This window comes from Ananas comosus, unplaced genomic scaffold, assembly GCF_001540865.1.
Source record: "Ananas comosus cultivar F153 unplaced genomic scaffold, ASM154086v1, whole genome shotgun sequence".
Taxonomy (NCBI): Eukaryota; Viridiplantae; Streptophyta; class Magnoliopsida; order Poales; family Bromeliaceae; genus Ananas; species Ananas comosus.
Genome location: NW_017890587.1, coordinates 26,026 through 45,386, shown reverse-complemented (window position 1 = coordinate 45,386; position 19,361 = coordinate 26,026). Strand labels below are relative to the sequence as shown.

General features: G+C 37.7%; 2 protein-coding genes across 3 annotated transcripts; both read left to right on the top strand.

The window, feature by feature from the left end:
• The first annotated feature begins 932 nt into the window (after positions 1-932).
• Positions 933-7,589, top strand: LOC109703916. 2 transcript variants are annotated; one of them, XM_020224656.1, is made up of 8 exons: positions 933-1,100; positions 1,315-1,447; positions 3,384-3,487; positions 4,198-4,369; positions 4,498-4,638; positions 4,777-4,888; positions 4,952-5,002; positions 5,090-7,589. In XM_020224656.1, the coding sequence occupies exons 1-8, from the start codon at positions 1,042-1,044 to the stop codon at positions 7,384-7,386; spliced, it is 3,069 nt and encodes a 1,022-aa protein (XP_020080245.1). In that variant the 5' UTR covers positions 933-1,041; the 3' UTR covers positions 7,387-7,589. The 2 variants fall into 2 exon arrangements, with proteins under 2 accessions (XP_020080245.1, XP_020080247.1); XM_020224658.1 differs by having other exon boundaries at positions 980-1,100; positions 1,319-1,447.
• A 1,186-nt stretch (positions 7,590-8,775) lies between these two features.
• LOC109703917 (RNA cytidine acetyltransferase 1-like) lies at positions 8,776-19,304 on the top strand. The gene is made up of 25 exons (XM_020224659.1): positions 8,776-9,029; positions 9,444-9,535; positions 10,359-10,530; positions 10,623-10,745; positions 11,342-11,515; positions 11,977-12,087; positions 12,204-12,337; positions 12,457-12,550; positions 12,978-13,076; positions 13,503-13,639; positions 13,769-13,866; positions 14,062-14,185; positions 14,263-14,350; positions 14,507-14,606; positions 14,725-14,777; positions 15,347-15,523; positions 15,608-15,645; positions 15,991-16,078; positions 16,361-16,540; positions 16,637-16,745; positions 16,835-16,904; positions 17,267-17,414; positions 17,622-17,750; positions 18,511-18,576; positions 18,657-19,304. The coding sequence occupies exons 1-25, from the start codon at positions 8,925-8,927 to the stop codon at positions 18,903-18,905; spliced, it is 2,958 nt and encodes a 985-aa protein (XP_020080248.1). The 5' UTR covers positions 8,776-8,924; the 3' UTR covers positions 18,906-19,304.
• The last annotated feature ends 57 nt before the right edge of the window (positions 19,305-19,361 follow it).

Genomic DNA, 19,361 nt, shown 5'->3' with positions numbered 1-19,361 from the left:
TGCATATACTCAACTTTCACTCGTTACTTTTAATAAATTTCCACTTTGTTATCCATTAATCACCTCTTTATTCAATTTGGTCCTTGAAGTTATTTTATTTTTCTTACCAACCGGATTTCTCTTTTTCATCTTTGGGAGAGAGAGAGAGATCTTAATTAAGTTGACTTTTTTGGCGAGGATCTCTCGTTGGATCATGTATGGAGACGGTACAGCTCTCCCTCATGTACGCGGTTGGATCATGCATGGAGACGGTACAGCTCTCCCTCATGTACGCGTATATATGTAACGGCCCAGAATGAGTCGCTGCGGGCTACTGGGCCCACACGATAATAGGGCACGCGGGCAAGGGGCGTTCATAAACCCGTCCGATCTTCCTCTTCCCGAAATTGCCCCCTTTTTTTTTTGTGTTAAAATCCCAAATTACCCGCCCGTACGTAAACCTTTTAGATTTGTTTATATTATTATATATCTATTAATTCTCTGCTCCATTGAAACTCTTAACGTAAATAATCTAAAATTTTAAAAACTTTGTAATTTAATGTATGACGAGATTTAAACATAGAACCAAAGATCAAATTAAGGTTTGGTAAATATACTGACACACACAAATGTACAACTCCTGTTATGGTCAGCATCGTTTTTCTCCACTAATTAAAAAAAAATACTAACGAGATCTCTGAACGAAACAGAAAAGGAGAAACTCTGGCAGTTGATGACGCGTATCGCAAGCCAAGTACAGAAACAAAGGGCCGCCGCTCTGCTTTTTCCGCTGAGGACAGCTTCGTCATTTTGTGCCAAAATTTTTTTCCTTCTCGTTGGAAGGAAGCCAAAGAGTCGTCGCGGTGCGTCGAATCGCCCAACACGAAATTTCACTGCTCTCTCTCTCTCTCTCCCTCTCTCTCTCCTATTCTTATCCCGATCGAGATCTCAATCGAGCATTAAAAACATCGACGAGAGTTCGAGTCGATTACCCAAACCCTAGCTCTTCTCCTTCCTAGCCGATAGTTCCACCCCGAATCGATCGAATTCGAAGAGAGCACGATGCATGCCAAGTCGAAGATGTCAGGGATGCTCTCCAAGGGATTCAAGCCTGATAAATGGTAATTTCGATCTCTTATTCGTTTAGTTCGATCCTCGATTGAAGGATTTGCACTAATTTTGCAGTTATTTTTTTTTTAATCCTGCGTTGGAATTTTTGGTTTATTTTTGAGCTGATTCGGTGAAGGATTTTGATTGATTTTACTGATTTTTGCGTCCTGTTTCCTCGATTTTTGTTGGAGTTTTTGGTTAATTTTTGAGTTGATCTGGCGACAGCAAGACGTCGCTGAGGCTTGCGGTGGCCCGTTTAAAGCTTCTGAGGAACAAGAGAGAGGTGCAGATCAAGCAGATGAGGCGGGAGTTGGCGCAGCTTCTGGAGACGGGCCAAGATCAAACCGCGCGGATCAGGGTCCGTTTTTATTTCATTCCTTATACATAATGGGATTATTTGTCGTATTGAACATTTGATTATGTTGTGCGGGAGTTATACTAGATCTTTGTTGATATCTTAGTTAGTAATTTTTTTATGGTATTTATATGTTTTCTTCAGTATTTTTTTTAAATTTTTTTAGTGAGATTGTATATGTCGTCACGTTGTGAAGCTTTACATTCTCCCCATCGTCATTTTTTACATTTTAGGATATATCCTAATCTGATTGACCATCTGTATTACTCTGTACTTGAAGTTCTTCGATGGTTAGTTGGAAATTTCCGATTTAAGAGTTTTTTCCCCTGATCAGATTGTATCTCGAGTTTTTTGTTTTTGGGCTTCATTTAGTCTTCTTAATTCCACCAATATTAATGCAAAGGAAGTAATTCGATTCTTACAATTTCAAGAACTGTTCCTTGGGGGCACCGACTCTGCGTTCCTTGTAAATTAGGAATCTGCTTGAAATCATCTTTTGTTGAGGATACGGAACATGTTTATTTTAATCCAACAAGCAAGGTTAGTGGTTAACTACGCAAACAGAATCTTCGTTAGTGAGTAGCTGCAGGATATTTATTGATAGCATGAGATGCAGTTAGTTGGGAGCTGTTAGGTTGGCAGAAATTGTGTTAAATTACATACTCCTGTAAGTTGGATGCTGTGCGTCCTTGATATTGTTCTTGTTGTTCTTGTATTGTGCACTCATTTATCGCTCTCGTTTTTTTAAAAAGATTATTGGTGGTCTGGTTTACCTTGTCTATCCTCTGAATTGCCAACCATTTACAAAATATTTATGTATTTAGCCATATTCTTGCATCTATTCTTAAGTTGCGACCTAATGATAGAACGTAGGTATGAGAAAAACAATCACTGAAAAGCAACTGAATTGGATCTTTGCCATCTGCCAGATATCAATTGCTTGACTATATTGTTGAAAAGCATATAAGGTTAATAATCAGAGGGTGTGCTGTTGAACTTAAGTTACAACTTCTATGTTCTAGTCATTATGGCAGTTTCTTCTTATTTTGAAGTTAAATTATGCGAACAGTATGGTGTTTGCTTATTTATTGTCCTAATCAGTGGTCTTTTAGGTATATTGACCAGGCTTAACACACAATTCTTAAATTCTTTACTTTAGGACTTCTGAAGGACTGAAGTTCTTTGATGGGGTTTTTTTTTGAGACGAAAAAGTTTCTTGGTGTTAATTGTAGCTTTTTGCTGGCCAAAGTTATGATCATATATTGGCTCTTGTTGTTGGACAAAGAGAAAGCAACTTTCAGTTTTATTACTATTTATCTCTTTCGCTCTTTCTTTATTTGAATTCTATTTTTCCACCTGTCTACTTGTTTTTGGACTTATTTTTGTTCATAAATATTAGCATATTGTGTTCATTGGTTTGATGGACTTTTGCTTCTTTTTCCAAATATGCTTACCTTTCAAGAGCTGACCTTATTAGTGTAGATCTTCATTTGTTTTTTTTAGTATTACTGAAGGACCTTTTCTGTTTAATGGATAAGGATAACTGAAATAAATAATTTTCCGTTAGTTTTATTTTAGAATCCCAAACCATTTTTCCTTCTCCCTTTTCTTTTTTTGAATTAGATGAGTAGTTGCTGTTTTTCATTTGAAGTCTAGTTTGCCTCACCATTTTGGCCTACCTTGGCACATATGTGAGCCCTAACATGTGCCCTAACTTGTGCCCAGCTGATGTAGTGATTATTCTAGTGGATATTGTTATGCTTTCCCCCATTGTGTTTGGCCAGCAAGTTCCATGCATGATGCATTAAGTAGATTATCATTAATTGGTTATCAACAAAAAGGGAATGTGATTTTAATTATCGGTTGCAATTCTAAGCCTTGACCAAATGAAGTCTGTTGCACTCAACATTTGTTTAATTTTGTTCTACTGTGTTTGCAGGTTGAACATGTCATCAGGGAAGAGAAGACAATGTCAGCATATGATCTGATTTCAGTATACTGTGAACTTATCATGGCGCGCATGCCGATGATCGAGTCACAGAAGTATGGTGATACCTAATCTTCATTGTTTTCTTGCAGTTATTTCAAATGCTATTGCCAAACTCTACTCTCTCTATTATGTTTATTTTTGGGTATATTGGAGTACATTAATGCGACGCATCATGTATATAGGAGCAAATTCTCTTTTACTTAAAACAATGAAAAGTAATGGAGATTTAGAAAAAAATTAACATCAGGCATTGTTGTTCCAAAATCAAATAGAACTTCAGGAAGCAACTGATTGTTTATTATAATCTAAATTGGATTTGTTTATTTAGCAGAATACTGTAAAGGCCCTACTCATGAAGTTACGCTTATTCTCATTGTGAAACCCCGGTAGTCCTATATATGAAATATAATAGGGCTAAACTTCTTAACCCAGCTATAGTATTTTGGGCGGTGTCTAGGCCCAAAAGGTTAAGAGAGTCAAGCATGCTAGGGTTAGAGTAGTCCTAGGATGGGTGACTCCCTGGGAAGTGGGGTGTCACACTCATTTGCTTTTCAAGCAAACAGTTGCTTCTTTTTCTGTCCACTTGAATGTTGTTGGTGTAGTTGGTCATATGGCACGGTCTTTTATTGATGTTTTTTTTTCTTTAGTGTTCTCATTACGTTCTTCTCATTACGTTTTTCCGCTCTTTGAAATCATGTTTGACATGGTTTCACCTTCTAAAAATATTTTATTTTCCTTTTTTTTTTTTCTTTTGGCTTTATAGGAACTGTCCAATTGATCTGAAAGAAGCAATAGCTAGTATAGTATTTGCATCACCAAGATGTGCAGATGTACCAGAATTGATGGATATCCGCAAGCATTTTTCAGCGAAGTATGGCAAAGAATTTGTTACTGCAGCTCTTGAAGTTCGACCACAATGCGGTGTTAGCCATCTTGTTAGTTTCTTATTCAGTTTCCCAGTCTTCTTCCTTTAGTCAGGGAAAAATATTTATTTATGTGGCATGGAGAATAATTTGAATACATTTCAGATTTCTGAAATTTTTTTGACATCTTCAACATATAGGTCGTCGAGAAATTGTCAGCTAGAGCACCTGATATAGAGACCAAACTCAAAATATTGACTGCAGTAGCTGAAGAGCATAATGTCAAGTGGGAACCGAAAGTAATTGAGGAGCAAATTCAACAACCAATTGATGATCGACTGGTAAAGTTTATGGTTTAGATTTTTCTTACTCTTTTTTTGGTCTTTTTGATAGATGACAGATTAGATCTTGTTTGTCATTACATGGCTATTGTCTTGCTACTAATAGCATATAAATTCTTTATTTACATGATTGATTAGGATGGCCCTACAACTTTTATAAGTGCCAATGTTCATTTTGGGCAATCCTTTGATCTTAAGCCACCCTCTGCCCTGCCCAAGGATGAACCAATCAAGAGAATGTCTGAACATGTAATTGTCAACGAGACAAGCAGTCATAGTATGCTTTCTAACAAGAAAATTGCCGATTCTCCTCAAACTTCGGTACCTCTTAGTTCTCAATCTTATTCAGAAACATCTGATATGGGTAAATTCAATTAGCCCTCTCATTTTCTTCACTTTCTTAGTAAGATTTTTCCTTTTTTTAACGGACAATTTTGACGTCTGTTAACAGAACCTAAGGGTGTAACGGAAGAAGTTGAACCTCCGCATTCGAAGGAAAACAAAGCTTCTTTTAATAAGACAAATTGGAAAATTGAATTCAAGGATGCGGCCTCTGCTGCTCAGGCAGCAGCAGAGTCTGCAGAAAGAGCTAGCTTCGCTGCTAGGGCTGCTGCTGAACTTGCTAGACAGAATTCCGCTGAATCTAAATCATCAAATAACAGTTTCAAATACAGACCCAGCAAAGGTCAAGTTGAAGATATTGATAAGCAGTCTGTACATTCACCAGATAGAAGCAGCTCTGATAGGATGAGAACGTATCCACAAGCATCTCAAACTAGCTTAAATAAAGAAGTGAAAAGCACTTCTGTTGATTCTTCCAGTATGGATACTACATCACGTCGACTGTCTCCATCTCCATCCCATTCCAGCGTCTCATCAATGGAGGATGATCATGATGAACTGAGGAACACAATTGAAAAGACAGATGTCAGGACCTATGATAATTCTGAGAAAAGATTCTCAGAGATGGAATTCACAGTTAATGATCACAAGAAGGGAAATAACAACACGAATAACTATAGCAAGTCGCTTTCTTCTGGTAATGATACATCTACGATCTACAAGGAGACCATTTGGGATGAGCATTTTGATAATACAACATTTGCTGATTCTTCTACTGCAGTTTTTGATCGATATGGTTCTGATACTGAAGATCCTATGGTGTTTGGTAATAAAAGCAGAGACAATTCGCTACGCAAAAGGGAAGAATCATCTAAATTTGGTGAGAATTCTATTTTCTCGCCTAATAATATTTGGGGTTCTAAGGAGCAAAAGAGTGGACACTGGGGTAGTGAAAGTCCCTTCTCCCCTCCTGTGAGTGGACCCTACCTGGAAGACAAAGCAAAAGAGATGAAAACAAATTCAACCCCGCCACGTTTAGATGATGATCTGCCACCATCTTTTGACTCGGATGGTTTCAGCTCCGATAACGAGGATGAAATTCATGAATCTATGCTGCATAAGCAGAGTGTCTTAAGGAAAGACTCTTATTTGGGTGTTTCTGGTCATTCTGGCGACCATCAAGAAGATAAAGAAGATAAGAGGAGGTCTCCATCTTTTGTCTCTGATGTTAAAGAGACAAAGAAAGAAGCTGAATCAAGCATTGCAGATACATATGGGAAGACATCTTCTTTGACTCGGCCGAATGACGAGCAATCTTATAGAAATGACAAGCTTCTGAGTAACTTGGATGATACAGAATTGTGGCAATCGTCTGAAGTTTTATCCATGGAAGAAAGAGGAGCAAAGAAACAATTGCCATCGAGTTCTAAACACCCTGAGATTGCTGATAATGACTATGAAAGTGAAAAGGGTTTGGACCTTGGAAAATTAACAGGTGGGCTCAAAAATAGAGGTTACCAGCGTGCACCTTACACGAGGAAACCCATGCAAGATATGTCTGTGCCCTCCAAGCAATCGTCCGATGAGGCTTTCAAGAATATTGAAGAGTCATATGAAGAAGGATCAAGTTTAGAATCTTCCCAAACATACTTTGGTCCAGATAGTAGAGAAAAGCTGCTGCCTACTTCGAGGAGAAATTACAGAGAAAGAGCTTCTACTCCAATAAAAGAAACACCAGATATTTCTCCTACTGCTTGGAAATCATCAACTAAGAGCTTTTTGAGCGCTGCAGATTCTGGGCATGAGCTGCATGATAGCAAACCAGGCCAAACAGAATCCAAAGAATCGAAATCAAGAAGGCCAGTAAATTATTTTGATTTCGGTGGTAACGAGGTAGAGGATTTGGAGCCAGTCCAAGACATTGGAAGAAGAGGAAGTGGAGATATAAAGCTTTCAAGAAGGACAAAAGGCACAACATCAGAGGGCACAAAAGGTGGTATTTCTAAAACTCACACCGAACCTAGTAAAGAAATTAATAAGCAAGTGGAAAGTACGCGCAGGAAGTGGAGAAATCGTGAGCCTTTTCCAGGTGCAACACCTGAGAAAATTTTAGATGGTGAAGAAATATCTATGCGGTCGGATTTGTTGATTCAACAACCTTCTACAAAACCTTTGGAGTCGGCATCTCCATCATTCAAGGAAGCTTCAAAGTCATCAGCACTTGGCGGTTATCAAGCTCGTCTTGTAGAAGATGAGAATGATGCAACAACCGCAACCATTACCGCGGGATCAGCATCAGCGGAAGCCTCCTCAACTTCGAGTAGTGCTTCTCATATTCACCCAAAACTTCCGGACTATGATTCCTTCGCTGCTCATTTTCGTTTACTTCGCTCGAATCGACAGTGATTAGAGGCACCTTTTAAACTCTTGTTGAACATGCATTATGTTTGTAGAGTGCTCAGTGAATATTCAATTTTTCAGTAATTCGTATATGTAGCTATTTGTAAAGTTCACGATAGTCGATTACTCGTCTCGTTGCTGTTCAGATTTCTGTACGTTCATTTTATGTTTGAACCACAGTGATAATATTATGATCTACAGTTGCTCGACGATCACGGGAACTCCCTTCCGCGTACCGTCTCCGTTAGTGATTTGGCAAGTCTAATGGACATCACACCTCGATCTATTATTTATCTTTAGAAACTCTTCTTTTTTTTTATTTTTTATTTTGGGTTCATTTTCATATGTTGGGTAGCTACGCGGAGTCACTCTCAAATATTGTGCTCCATCTTCCTCGGGAGAAATCACTCGTCATTCTTTTTTTCCTTCCCTTTTTTAAAATTTTTATTGTTTTCATATGTATATATATACAGTTGGGGCCAACTACGACGTTATTCACTTTTGGACCTCAGGCCACTTCATCTCAGAAATCCTAAAGTAATCTAACCGCGGCTATATCCGATTCCCTAAATAATCTAACCACGCCTATATCTGATTCCCTATCAATCCGTCAACACCTTCTCACGGCATATTATATTTAAACATCAGAATTTGACTCAGATTATATCAAACAGTTTTGCTCCCAAAATTTGACATAAAAAAGGGTTAATTAGAGATCTCTCCTCAGAATTTGACTATTTCAATGTCCCTACCAATCCGTCAACACCATCTCACAGCATGGCAGATTATATTAAACAGTTTTGACCCCAAAATTTGAGATAAAAAAGGGCTAATTAGAGATTTCTCCCCAGAATTTGACTTAGATTCAATGTCGCCCCAACGATCGCCGCAGTTTCAAGTTCGTTCTTAGAATTTCAATGTAAACTCAGTAGTATGGTCTAGATTTCAGTTTTGATCTCTAAGCTTGACCTTGGTGTTAATTTCATTCTTGAACGTCGAATTAAAGTATTAATTAAAAAAAAAAGGTCCACGGCTGACCTGGCGAACGGGGTGCACAGGGGCTTGCCCTCTCCAAAATTGTAGCCTCGCTAAATAATGAGAGGTGGGCAGATTTTGGGCCCATTGGACTCCAGTTCAGTATTCGGCCCATTGGATAGATTAGGCCCTATGGCACTCACGATCACGTCGGATAAGGTCAGAGACGGTTGTACTCGGCGATCGTCACCCCAGATCACTTCTAGGCCGTATTTAGGCCTATTAGGCCGTAGTTCAGTAATCAGGACCGGCAGATAGATCTGGCACGTATCGCACCCGCGAGGCCACAAAACATGGGCCCATTGGAACGAAGCCTTTCCCCTCATTGTACTCAAGGACCAAAACCCTCGTCTTCTTCCTCCTTAAACCTCTTCGCCTGTCGCCATTATTCCCTTCCTCCTCCACCTCCTCCTCTTTCTCCTCCTCCGCCGCCGCCGCCGCCGCCGCCGCTGCGAAGTCCTTCCTCCGCCCGCTACTTCGACTGACCGCGCCCGAGCTCGCCTGGGACGATGAGGAAGAAGGTGGACGATCGCATCCGAACCCTAATCGAGAATGGCGTCAAGCTCAGGCACCGCTCCATGTTCATCATCGTCGGCGACAAGTCCCGCGACCAGGTCTCCTCCTCATCCTCGCAATTTCTTCACTAAGGAGCATCCGTATAGGCCCCGAAAATTCGATTTTTGGCTCCCTCGCACCATTAATGTATTAGAAACTGAGAGTGTATTCTTCTGTAAGCAACACCGATTAATGGATTGTACATGCTGATTGTCTTTGCATTAATGGGCGAGTTCCGAGATGGCCGCGATGAAGAACAGTTGAACTTTGCTACGTTCGAATTATCAATTATTAAATGAGTTTAATTGTTAAGTGGCCCCGATTAACTTACTAGTTAAATCAAAGTAGTTTATCTGTTAAAAATATATATTTTAATTTTTTTCATTACTAATGTGTGTGTGAGGCGTGATTCAGTAATACTGTTTACTTTCTATTACACTTTTTGAGCTAATTGGACATTTTAATGGTGACAGATTGTGAATCTCAACTACATGCGCAGCAAGGCGGTTGTAAAATCTCGCCCTACAGTACTATGGTGCTATAAGGAGAAGCTTGAGATCAGCAGGTTCTTGTTCTTAATTTTAATGCAAAAGAATTGTTCCTACTTTCTAGGATACTGTTCTTATACGAGCCTTTTTTACAATGTCTTCCCTTGAATGCAATAGCCAAATTTTCAAGTAGACAGTTTGATGGAAAATGTGGCTGTTATTAGATAGTTTAGTTTAGCTCATTGCCTTGCACTTTGACCTGGTGTATGATGCTACTAACCCGAGCAATATGGGCCCTTAAGTGTCAATTATGTGTGCTTCCAGTGCAATTGGAAGTTTATATTTTTGTTTGGAAACTCAGCGTTGTGTTCCACTCTAACCAAGTGGACCTGATATATCTCCTAGCAGGACACTGAAGAAGGTGAATCAAGGATATTAGTTAGTTTAGGTGTGAAATATTCTTATATTTAGCCTATAGGAATTTATAATATATGTTATTTAACTTCAATAATGATTATATTGAGTTCGATCTGGCTCTGCGATGGGTTGGGACTCTCTCTCTCTCTCTCTCTCTCTCTCTCTCTCTCTCTCTCTCCAGTTCTAATCCAACAAAGTTCCAAATTGGATTTGATCCTGTGTGTGGCAAAATAATTAACTGCTTATCTTGAATTTAATGGAACTGAAACTCACAAATACATCAAATGCGTTAAGGACACGGGAAGTGCACATTGGAATTTGCAATCGTGATCCCAGGTGAACTAGTCCTGGCAGGTTGTGAAGTTAATTTTGCTCCTTTTGGTGAGCAGGTGCTTATTTGGCAGGATATCGAGTTGTTTTCTCTTTTAATCTGGTTTCTTATATCATCATATTTTCCTAACTCTACTGATAAATCTTGATTAGTCACAAGAAGAAACGAGCAAAGCAGATAAAGAAGCTGATGCAGCGAGGACTGATGGACCCTGAAAAAGCAGATCCCTTTTCCCTTTTTCTGGAAACTGCTGATATAAAATATTGCTTGTATAGAGATTCAGAGAGAATTCTTGGAAATACATTTGGCATGTGCATCCTCCAGGTTGTCATTTATATTTGATTCCAGTTGTCAGTCTACAATCTACCTTTGTTGTTTTTTCCCCCCATTAACGTGAACTCCATGCTCCTTTGTAGGACTTTGAGGCATTGACACCCAATCTCCTAGCAAGAACTATTGAGACTGTCGAGGGTGGTGGTTTGATAGTGCTCTTGCTTCGTTCTCTTTCTTCTCTTACTAGTCTGTACACCATGGTCATGGTAGGCTTTCTTCATCCAATGACTTTTAGGGTAGTCGTTTTGTGAAAAGAGAGTTGATACTTGATAGTAGCCTCGTTTTTAAGATGTAGTCTTTTTGTAAAATTTGTAACGGGTTTCACTTATTTTATTGGATTAATGAGATCTTAATTCAGCAAAAGAAAATAAAAAGAGTTAATATTATTAACTAGACATGAATCCTAAAGCTTTTATGTAGAGCTCTACACAATGTTGGCTTTTTTATTTGACAAATACTTGTAATATAAAAGTTTTGTTCAAATGACCAGCTTTCTTTATATTTCAATATAAAGTTTTATCCTAGTGATCAGTTTTCTTTATTTTCAGCCACATAACTTTGCTTCTCTTAGATTTATCTAAACCTCCTACTCTAATGTTTTAAGCGTTGTGAGCATTATCTTTTCCCGATGGCCCATGATTCTCATAATTCATGCATATGAACATATCTGACTGTCCAATTTGTTTTTGTTTTTTTTTCCTTTATCTTCAGATAATTCCCCATTCTCTCTTTTTCTTTGTTAACCTACAAAACTTTCTCTTTCTTGTTGATTTCTTGTTGATGTTTCATATACTTATTTCAGGATGTGCATGAGAGGTTTCGAACAGAGTCTCATTCGCAGGCTGCTACAAGGTTTAACGAGAGGTTCTTACTATCTATTGCGACATGCAAGGCCTGTGTTGTAATGGATGATGAGCTTAACATATTACCAATATCATCCCATATAAGATCAATTAAACCTGTATCAGTCATGGAGGTATGGTCATCTCTGTGGAATTTTATTACACAATTTAGTTTACTGCATGCATATTTCTCTTTCCGGCAGAACATAGAGCAAAATTTGATATGCTCTTTTGATAAAGAATTATGAAAAAGCACTTAGTGACCTACCAGCCTGTTTGGCCTCCTATATATTGTTCTTCTAAACTAGTACTGTTAGAAGAAGCACTTATAGCCTTTTTCATTGAGATTCCTCCTAAGAGCCTCTCTCTGCATCAAAAGTAGAAAATCCAGATTGGAGCTTCAGCTATTGAGACTTAGAATCTCATTTCTGCTCCCAACTTTAGTAGGAACTCCAAAATTTTCTATTTACCAAACACTTTAATCTCTACTAGAGGTGGCTACTGCTGAAAGCAGAAACTAGGCTAGGAGGGCAAACATTGTTGCTTCTTTAGGTTTCTGTAATGATCTTGGTCTGCACTTCCACTTCTTGTAAAGGATCCTGAGGGGTTATCTGAAGGGGAGCGGGAATTGAAGGATCTAAAGGAACAATTCCGTGAGGATTTCCCAGTTGGCCCTTTAATTGGAAAGTGTTGCACTATGGATCAGGTTCGAGCCCCATCTTTTGTGCTGCTATTTCCCACCTTTGCCCTAATTAAACTCGTAATGCTTTTGCCTCCAAGATATTTTTCTTCAGTGAGCATCTGGTTAAATTTAACATACAGGGGAAAGCTGTGATTGATTTTCTTGAAGCTATTTTGGATAGAACACTACGGAACACTGTTGCCTTAATTGCTGCTCGTGGGCGTGGGAAATCAGCTGCTCTGGGTCTAGCTGTTGCAGGAGCTGTTGTTGCAGGGTTATATGCTTGAATCAAGCAAAACTTTCGTTTTGCTTTTTTTTTTTTTCGTTGCTTTGGATTTTAGCTTAGCGGTCTCTAATCCTTTCCCCCCCCCCTTTTTCTTTTCTTTTCTTCAGGTATTCGAATATTTTTGTAACTGCTCCCAGCCCAGAAAATCTCAAAACTCTATTTGAGTTTGTCTGCAAGGGAATTAATGCTTTGGAATACAAGGTTCTGTATGTATACCTATATATATGATTGTATGTTGATAATGTATATTGGAAACGTTATGCTGCAACACATACACGTGTAGTTTATATATTGATAGGTAAACTTGGCTTGTTGTATATAAAAAGGAATGTTAGGGCTTGGCCACGTCTTAGTTTCTAGGGAAGGTTAACGGAATTATCTTGAGTTGCAATTAGGAAACAAATCTTTCCGTCTGATTACATTGCTGAATTTACTTATACTTGTAGATCCAGCTCAATATTCTCTTTTCAAGAATCATAGATATATATGAGCCTGAAGAAGATTCAAACTATGTACTTGTTTCTTTTTCCTATTGGCTTCTGGAGAGTAGAATATTTTCCTATCAGGATCTATCTTTTCTTTTGCTATATGCTTATAAATAAATCATTTTATTTCCCATTACTTCTAGGAGCATTTGCATTATGATGTGGTGAAGAGCACTGATTCAGAACTGAAGAAAGCAACGGTTCAAATAAATGTCTACAAACAACATCGCCAAACAATCCAGGTAAAGTAAATCCTTCTACTGCCTATCTTATATTCCCACATGTCATTTTTTTAATGTTTCTCTGTCACCAAAAATTTATTTAATATATTAAATAGTAGAGTCAGGTGCTATGAGTTCTGTGCTATTTTAATATAGTTTGATCCAAAGTACATGCTCTGGGTTTTCTGCAGAAGATTACTTCTGAGTTCTGACAATGTTTTTACTTTTTGATATGAAAATACTCCTTATTCACTGACATATTTCTTTCTCAAAATGATATATTAACTTTTGAGGTGCATTTGTTTTTAATATAATTGAAGTACATATTAAGTTTTTTTCGTTTGACGTGTAAAATATAGTTGTTGATGATTATCTGCCAAAACAGCTTGTTATCACAAGTTTTACACACACATCCATTTTCTTCTAAGAAGTTGCTTTTATTAATAGTATATGAAGCCGCATGAGCATGGAAAGCTTTCTCAAGTTGAGCTCCTTGTTATTGATGAAGCTGCAGCTATTCCATTGCCTATTGTAAAGTCCTTACTTGGACCATATCTGGTCTTCCTCTCATCAACTGTCAATGGGTAAGTTATGCTGTTGCTTTTTGTTCCTTTTCTTTCCTTTATCCTCAATAATATATATGCCTACATGTACTTAAACATTCTATAGATACATTTGTATGCATTATGTATTCATTCATTTTCATTTTAAAGCTATGAAGGGACGGGACGCTCCTTGTCTCTGAAGCTTCTCCAACAATTGGAATCACAAAGTCAGATATCTATGCAAAGTACCGATGGCCCCAAATCTGGTAAATTTTGTATTGTTGTTTCTGTTCATCTAGGAACATCCTTGCAATTTTTTTCACTTTGTAAGATAGAATTACACCACCTTTGCATGCTCTACTATTTTCTCAAGCAGATAATACAATTTCCGTGGTTTGCCTAGTAATAATCTGATTACAAAATTGATTTTCATCTTTGTTTTTTTTTGGGGGGGATTGTAGGTAGGCTCTTCAAGAAGATTGAATTGAATGAATCTATTAGATATGCCTCTGGCGATCCAATAGAGTCCTGGCTTAATAGTTTACTATGCTTGGATGTTGCCAAATCCATTCCAAATATTAGTAGGTAAGTATTTCTCCATTGATGGTTTCTTATATTCCATTTCTTTTGTATATATATTGATGATTTTTCTATTCTCCTAGACTGCCTAATCCAAGAGAATGTGATCTCTACTATGTCAACCGAGATACACTTTTCTCATACCACAAAGAGAGTGAGATGTTTTTGCAGGTTTTTTTCCCTTCTGTTACTTTCCATATATATTTCCATAGACTGTTTCTTGTACTTGCATCTCATTCTATTGTAAATCATCTGCTACGGAAAGTTCTGCGAGATTACTATATTGTAAAATGGACTTATGCTTGCTATTCTAACTTGAATATTCAGCGAATGATGGCTCTTTATGTTGCCTCGCACTACAAAAATTCACCGAATGATTTGCAGTTGATGGCTGATGCACCAGCCCACCAGCTGTTTGTATTGCTAGGTATGGAATATTACGTGATTTATCATCTTTGAAAATCATGGGCACCACTTCCTATCATTATATGGTTTTAAATTATTCTTATTATTGAGCTACTTAATGGCTACCACATGTTTTGCAGGTCCCATTGATGAGTCAAAATATCAGCTCCCAGATATTTTGTGTGTTGTTCAGGTTTAAATCCTCCATTCTACTTATTTAAATTATATGATACTTTGCATATCTGCTATATTGATATCTATATCATAGTTTAGCCTTAGGGCTTGCCAGGACCACAAGCTATCAAGGCAGTGAGATTACTTTGGTCTTTCAGGAGATTGTTGTTAAATTTTCTGTAATTTTGTGGAATTGTAAAACATGATTTTGTTTGGAAAAGATAATATTTTGATGTCAAGTTATCTGTTTTATCATATCTGATTTTGACCATGCACCTTCATGTGTTAGTGTCATGTTTCTCTTTTCTGTTATCATCTGCTTTTATTTGTCAAATTCTTTGCTTTTGTTGCTTTGTCATCGGACTAGTCTATTTGAATTAGATTATCTAATGCTTAGAGGTTGTTTTGGTAGTTAATATTTTCTTACCAAACTTTTAGCGATCTTTTTAGCTCTGTTAAGACAACATTAAACATATCTACGTACTTGTAACTGTTAATACTGCTTCCTTGTGGTCAGATTATTTGGTTATCTTCTTTGAACATTTTGCTTTCTTCTATGACTATGTAACATCTTGTTCTTATTTCCAGGTTTGTCTTGAAGGACAAATATCACGAAAATCCTCTATGAAAAGTTTAAGTGAGGGTCGTCAACCTTTTGGTGACCAAATACCGTGGAAATTTTGTGAACAATTCCAAGATGATGTATTTCCAAGTCTTTCTGGAGCTCGAATAGTGCGAATTGCTGTCCATCCTAATGCCTTGGGGGTACACTACTCTGGCCTTTCTATCGCTGTCATGTTTGTCTTTCATTATTTCTTATATTTGTGCATTGCTGTTTAATGCTTGCAGCTTGGATATGGCTCAACTGCTGTGGAGCTCTTAACAAGGTTTGTGCAACATTTTACTTTTATATGCCTTTTTAATCCTTTATCTATGAGCTGGAAGTTTTGTATCCATATTGGCCAATTATGGACCATGGGCTTGTAAAATAAAACACTAGATATCAAGAATTTTCTATTAAAGGCCTTAAGAAGAATTAAACAGCTGCAAGCAGAGTCTATGTGTTGTTGATAAAATTGATAGTCATCTATCATAGTTTTGGTTATCAGAAGCAGAAGGATTTTATCATCGTCTATTAGAACTCTTTATAAGTAAGAACATTTTGTTTTTCCCTCTTTTAATTCATCGTTCCGTCAGTTGAACCGACGTCTAAAACTATGTATGCGGTGCAGGTACTATGAGGGCCAAATGACGAAATTTGCGGAAGTTGATGAGGAGAAGGAAGAACCTAAAATTAATGTCACTGAAGCTGCAGAAAAGGTTGCATCCTTGACTTGTATCATATTCTACACCATGTAGAACAGGAGGAAAAAGTTTCCATTTGGATAAACAGTAATCTTGCATTAAATTGATTATACTTTGCGTGACCTGACGCATACTCTCTTAGGCTCTGTAAATTTGGAGTACTATTGAGTCACAGTGTTCAGATCAGAATCAATTTATTTTTCTCATATCAAGACGCATGATTTTTTATTTCATCCCCTGAGCTTGATGCCGTTTTATTTCTTTTTGGTTCTCTAATATGAATATGTTTCCATGCAGGTCTCTTTACTGGAAGAGAATATAAAGCCCAGAGCAAACCTTCCTCCTCTTCTTGTGCATCTTCATGAACGCCCTCCTGAAAAGCTCCACTACCTTGGTGTTTCTTTTGGATTAACATATGATCTCTTTCAGTTTTGGAGGAAGCATAATTTTTATCCATTCTATGTTGGCCATATTCCAGTTAATATTCATAATACGATCATTTTCTGCCATTGTTTTGTGGTCTGATGTTTTAACCTTGGATATATTTACAGTCTTCTATAATTTGATGTCCAGAGTGCTGTGACTGGTGAGCATACTTGCATGGTCCTGAAGCCATTGAATAACGATGAAATCGAAGTTAGTGAATCAGCTTATTGTGGGTTTCTAGCTCCGTTTCATCAAGGTGAGATCTTGCCGGTATTTGCCCCTTTTTTTTTCGTATGCCCATTTTTCCAACCCTTTCTCCTTATAGTTAATATTTTGGGTGTTCAGATTTCAGACAAAGATTTATGCGGCTTCTGGGCACTACTTTTCGCACGCTTGATTCTAAACTTGCAAGGAGGTTGACAGTCTTGTCTTTCCCCCGCTTTTGTTTAAATTCCTTGCATTTATATCCCCTGCAAATATGTGACATTACACACATACCTCCATAAAGTTGGGATTTACATGTGTGACCTGGCAAACTGTATCTATTTCCATTCATGTCCTTGCCGGGGTATACACGCAAAACACAGCTTTTCTTGGGCAGGGGCACAGTGCAAATAAGTGGGGTAGAAACGCGAACACCAAACTTCGCATATTTTCACATATTTGCAGGGGTTGGTCAATCCCCTGGCCCCCCTCTTCTCTCTCTTTTTTCCTTTCTTTTTAACTTTGGAAATTATGCATCTATATGCTTATATTGCCTCTTGGAACTTGTGGTAGCATTTTGGAATCAAAGCCAGGTTCTACAAACCACGAACCCAGATCGGTTGACATGGATGGTAATTTTAAGAAACTGCGGGACCTATTGTCCCCGTATGATATGAAACGACTAGAGGCATATACCGGCAACCGTGCCGATTATCATACAGTAAGTTGTGCTAAGAGATTAATCATGGATCCTCTTAGCTTCCTTCTGATGTCAATGCATAGTTTTTTCTCTGAACTCCGTGGAAGCTAGCTTTATACCTTAAAATTACTTTTTATAATCTTCAAACCGTTTCTCTTCTTTTACCCTTCTTTTTGAACTTGTCGCTTGCCTCTGCTATACCTAATTTTGAAGTTCTCAATTTCACAGATTCTTGATCTTATGCCCACTCTAGCACATCAGTATTTCCAAGAAAAGCTTCCTGTAACATTATCGCCGTCCCAAGCCTCAGTTTTATTCTGCATGGGTCTGCAAAACAAAGACTTTTCTTCTCTCAAGGTCAGTAACTAAAACTCCAAAACTGAGGGTCAATAGTGATTTCTTTGAAATTAAGGGATTTTCCAAGAAGCATTTATATTATTATTCAATTGGTGACTTACTTCCTAGGAATAGTGGAATTAGACCAGATCCTATTGTTACTCATCAAGGTGATGAAAAGGTTGTTTGGCTATCTCTACAGCGTTGCGTCAAATGAAATCCATGCAACTTTACCTCAACTTAAAGAAGTGAATTAGCGGGAATTACTTTTACATTTTATTTCTTTTGGCATTGTGCAAATTGGGAGAACCACATCTGGGTTATTAGTTATATCATTTAACAAAAGATGGCATCCATAATAAATATTGGTAATATTAGCCCTCTGTAGGACTCAAAAGTAAGCTGCTTCCAATTTTATGAAGAATACATAAAAGCCGAGGAATTTATGCCTCTAATGCTACTTTCCCTTACCTGATTCTAGTACAAGTTCAATGAGATGAGCTTGGCCAATTGAAACAGTAGAAAACTGAACTATTTTGATTAGTGACTTCTAGTGAAGCACTTTGGAAATCAGTACAGAAATAAGTTTTAGAAAATAGCGATGAAACATCTGAAAATGCTTTCTTTTCCAGATTCTATGATGTTGTATTAAAAACATGAGCAGTAATTCTAGAATTTGTTATGATTTCAAGATTAACAATGGCATTTTGGAGAACTTGTTATCATCCTTGTAACTTGAGGTAAATACGAAGCTAAGCTCAAGCCCATTCTTTATCATTAGGTTGAAATTGCCCCTGAACATGAGACGTTGGATGCAGATCTCAAGGCAGTAGTAAGGAAAGTAATGGTGGGCACTTTTAACTTGGACCCCTTTTTTTTCCATTTGTTTTTTAGTTTGTTTTATGAAGTAAATACGACCGCTTTCAGGAAAAGATAAAAACATATAATGAAGGTAATGTGAATCCGGAATACCTGGAGCAATATGCAATTGTACATAGAGAAGGTGACTATGAGGAGGCTTTTCAAAATGAAGGAAAGGCATCCTCAAGTGGGACACTTAGTGCGAAATCCAACAGGAGAAAGAGGGATCGACCAGGAAAGCATAAGGAAATGGTTAAAGCCAAAAGGAAAGAAAATGACAGTGACAGAGGGAAATTGAAGAAACAGAAATCCTGAAGGTTTTATTTGCAAAATGCTCGACTGTTATCAGTTTGGAGGAAGAAGCGTTCTGATGCAGAAACTGTAGCCGTTGGCTACGTCAAATTTTGTCCGTTGGAATACTATTAGCATCCCAGAATGAATGGTGCTAAGGTGAACTTATTAGAAGGCAACTCAGGTATCAAATCTTTTTTTTTTTATTTTTTATTTTTTATGCGGGTGATAGTAATGTAACATTTATTAAGAGAGGACCAGAAAGGAACGGAGTGCAGGCCCAAATTATAAACGTTTATTTAATTCTATTTGTGTTTTCTGTTCATGTCTGAGCGAGGAATATAATTGATTCTTCTCCAGGCCACACTGTAACACTCCTTATTTATTTGCAATACAAATTTTTGACCTGTGTAAGATGTATGATTCCCTCGGTTGCAATTCTCTGATTCCATCAATTTCTGTCCCCACTTAAACTTGCCA

Excerpts from the sequence above, each read along its gene's own strand:
- LOC109703916 (XM_020224656.1), top strand. The coding sequence starts at position 1,042 with ATGCATGCCAAGTCGAAGATGTCAGGGATGCTCTCCAAGGGATTCAAG. Across the intron at positions 3,488-4,197 it reads CCGATGATCGAGTCACAGAA|GAACTGTCCAATTGATCTGA; the intron begins GTATGGTGATAC and ends TTGGCTTTATAG. Across the intron at positions 4,889-4,951 it reads CAAGAGAATGTCTGAACATG|AAACTTCGGTACCTCTTAGT; the intron begins TAATTGTCAACG and ends CCGATTCTCCTC.
- LOC109703917 (XM_020224659.1), top strand. The coding sequence starts at position 8,925 with ATGAGGAAGAAGGTGGACGATCGCATCCGAACCCTAATCGAGAATGGC. Across the intron at positions 9,536-10,358 it reads GAGAAGCTTGAGATCAGCAG|TCACAAGAAGAAACGAGCAA; the intron begins GTTCTTGTTCTT and ends AATCTTGATTAG. Across the intron at positions 16,746-16,834 it reads TCTAGCTCCGTTTCATCAAG|ATTTCAGACAAAGATTTATG; the intron begins GTGAGATCTTGC and ends TTGGGTGTTCAG.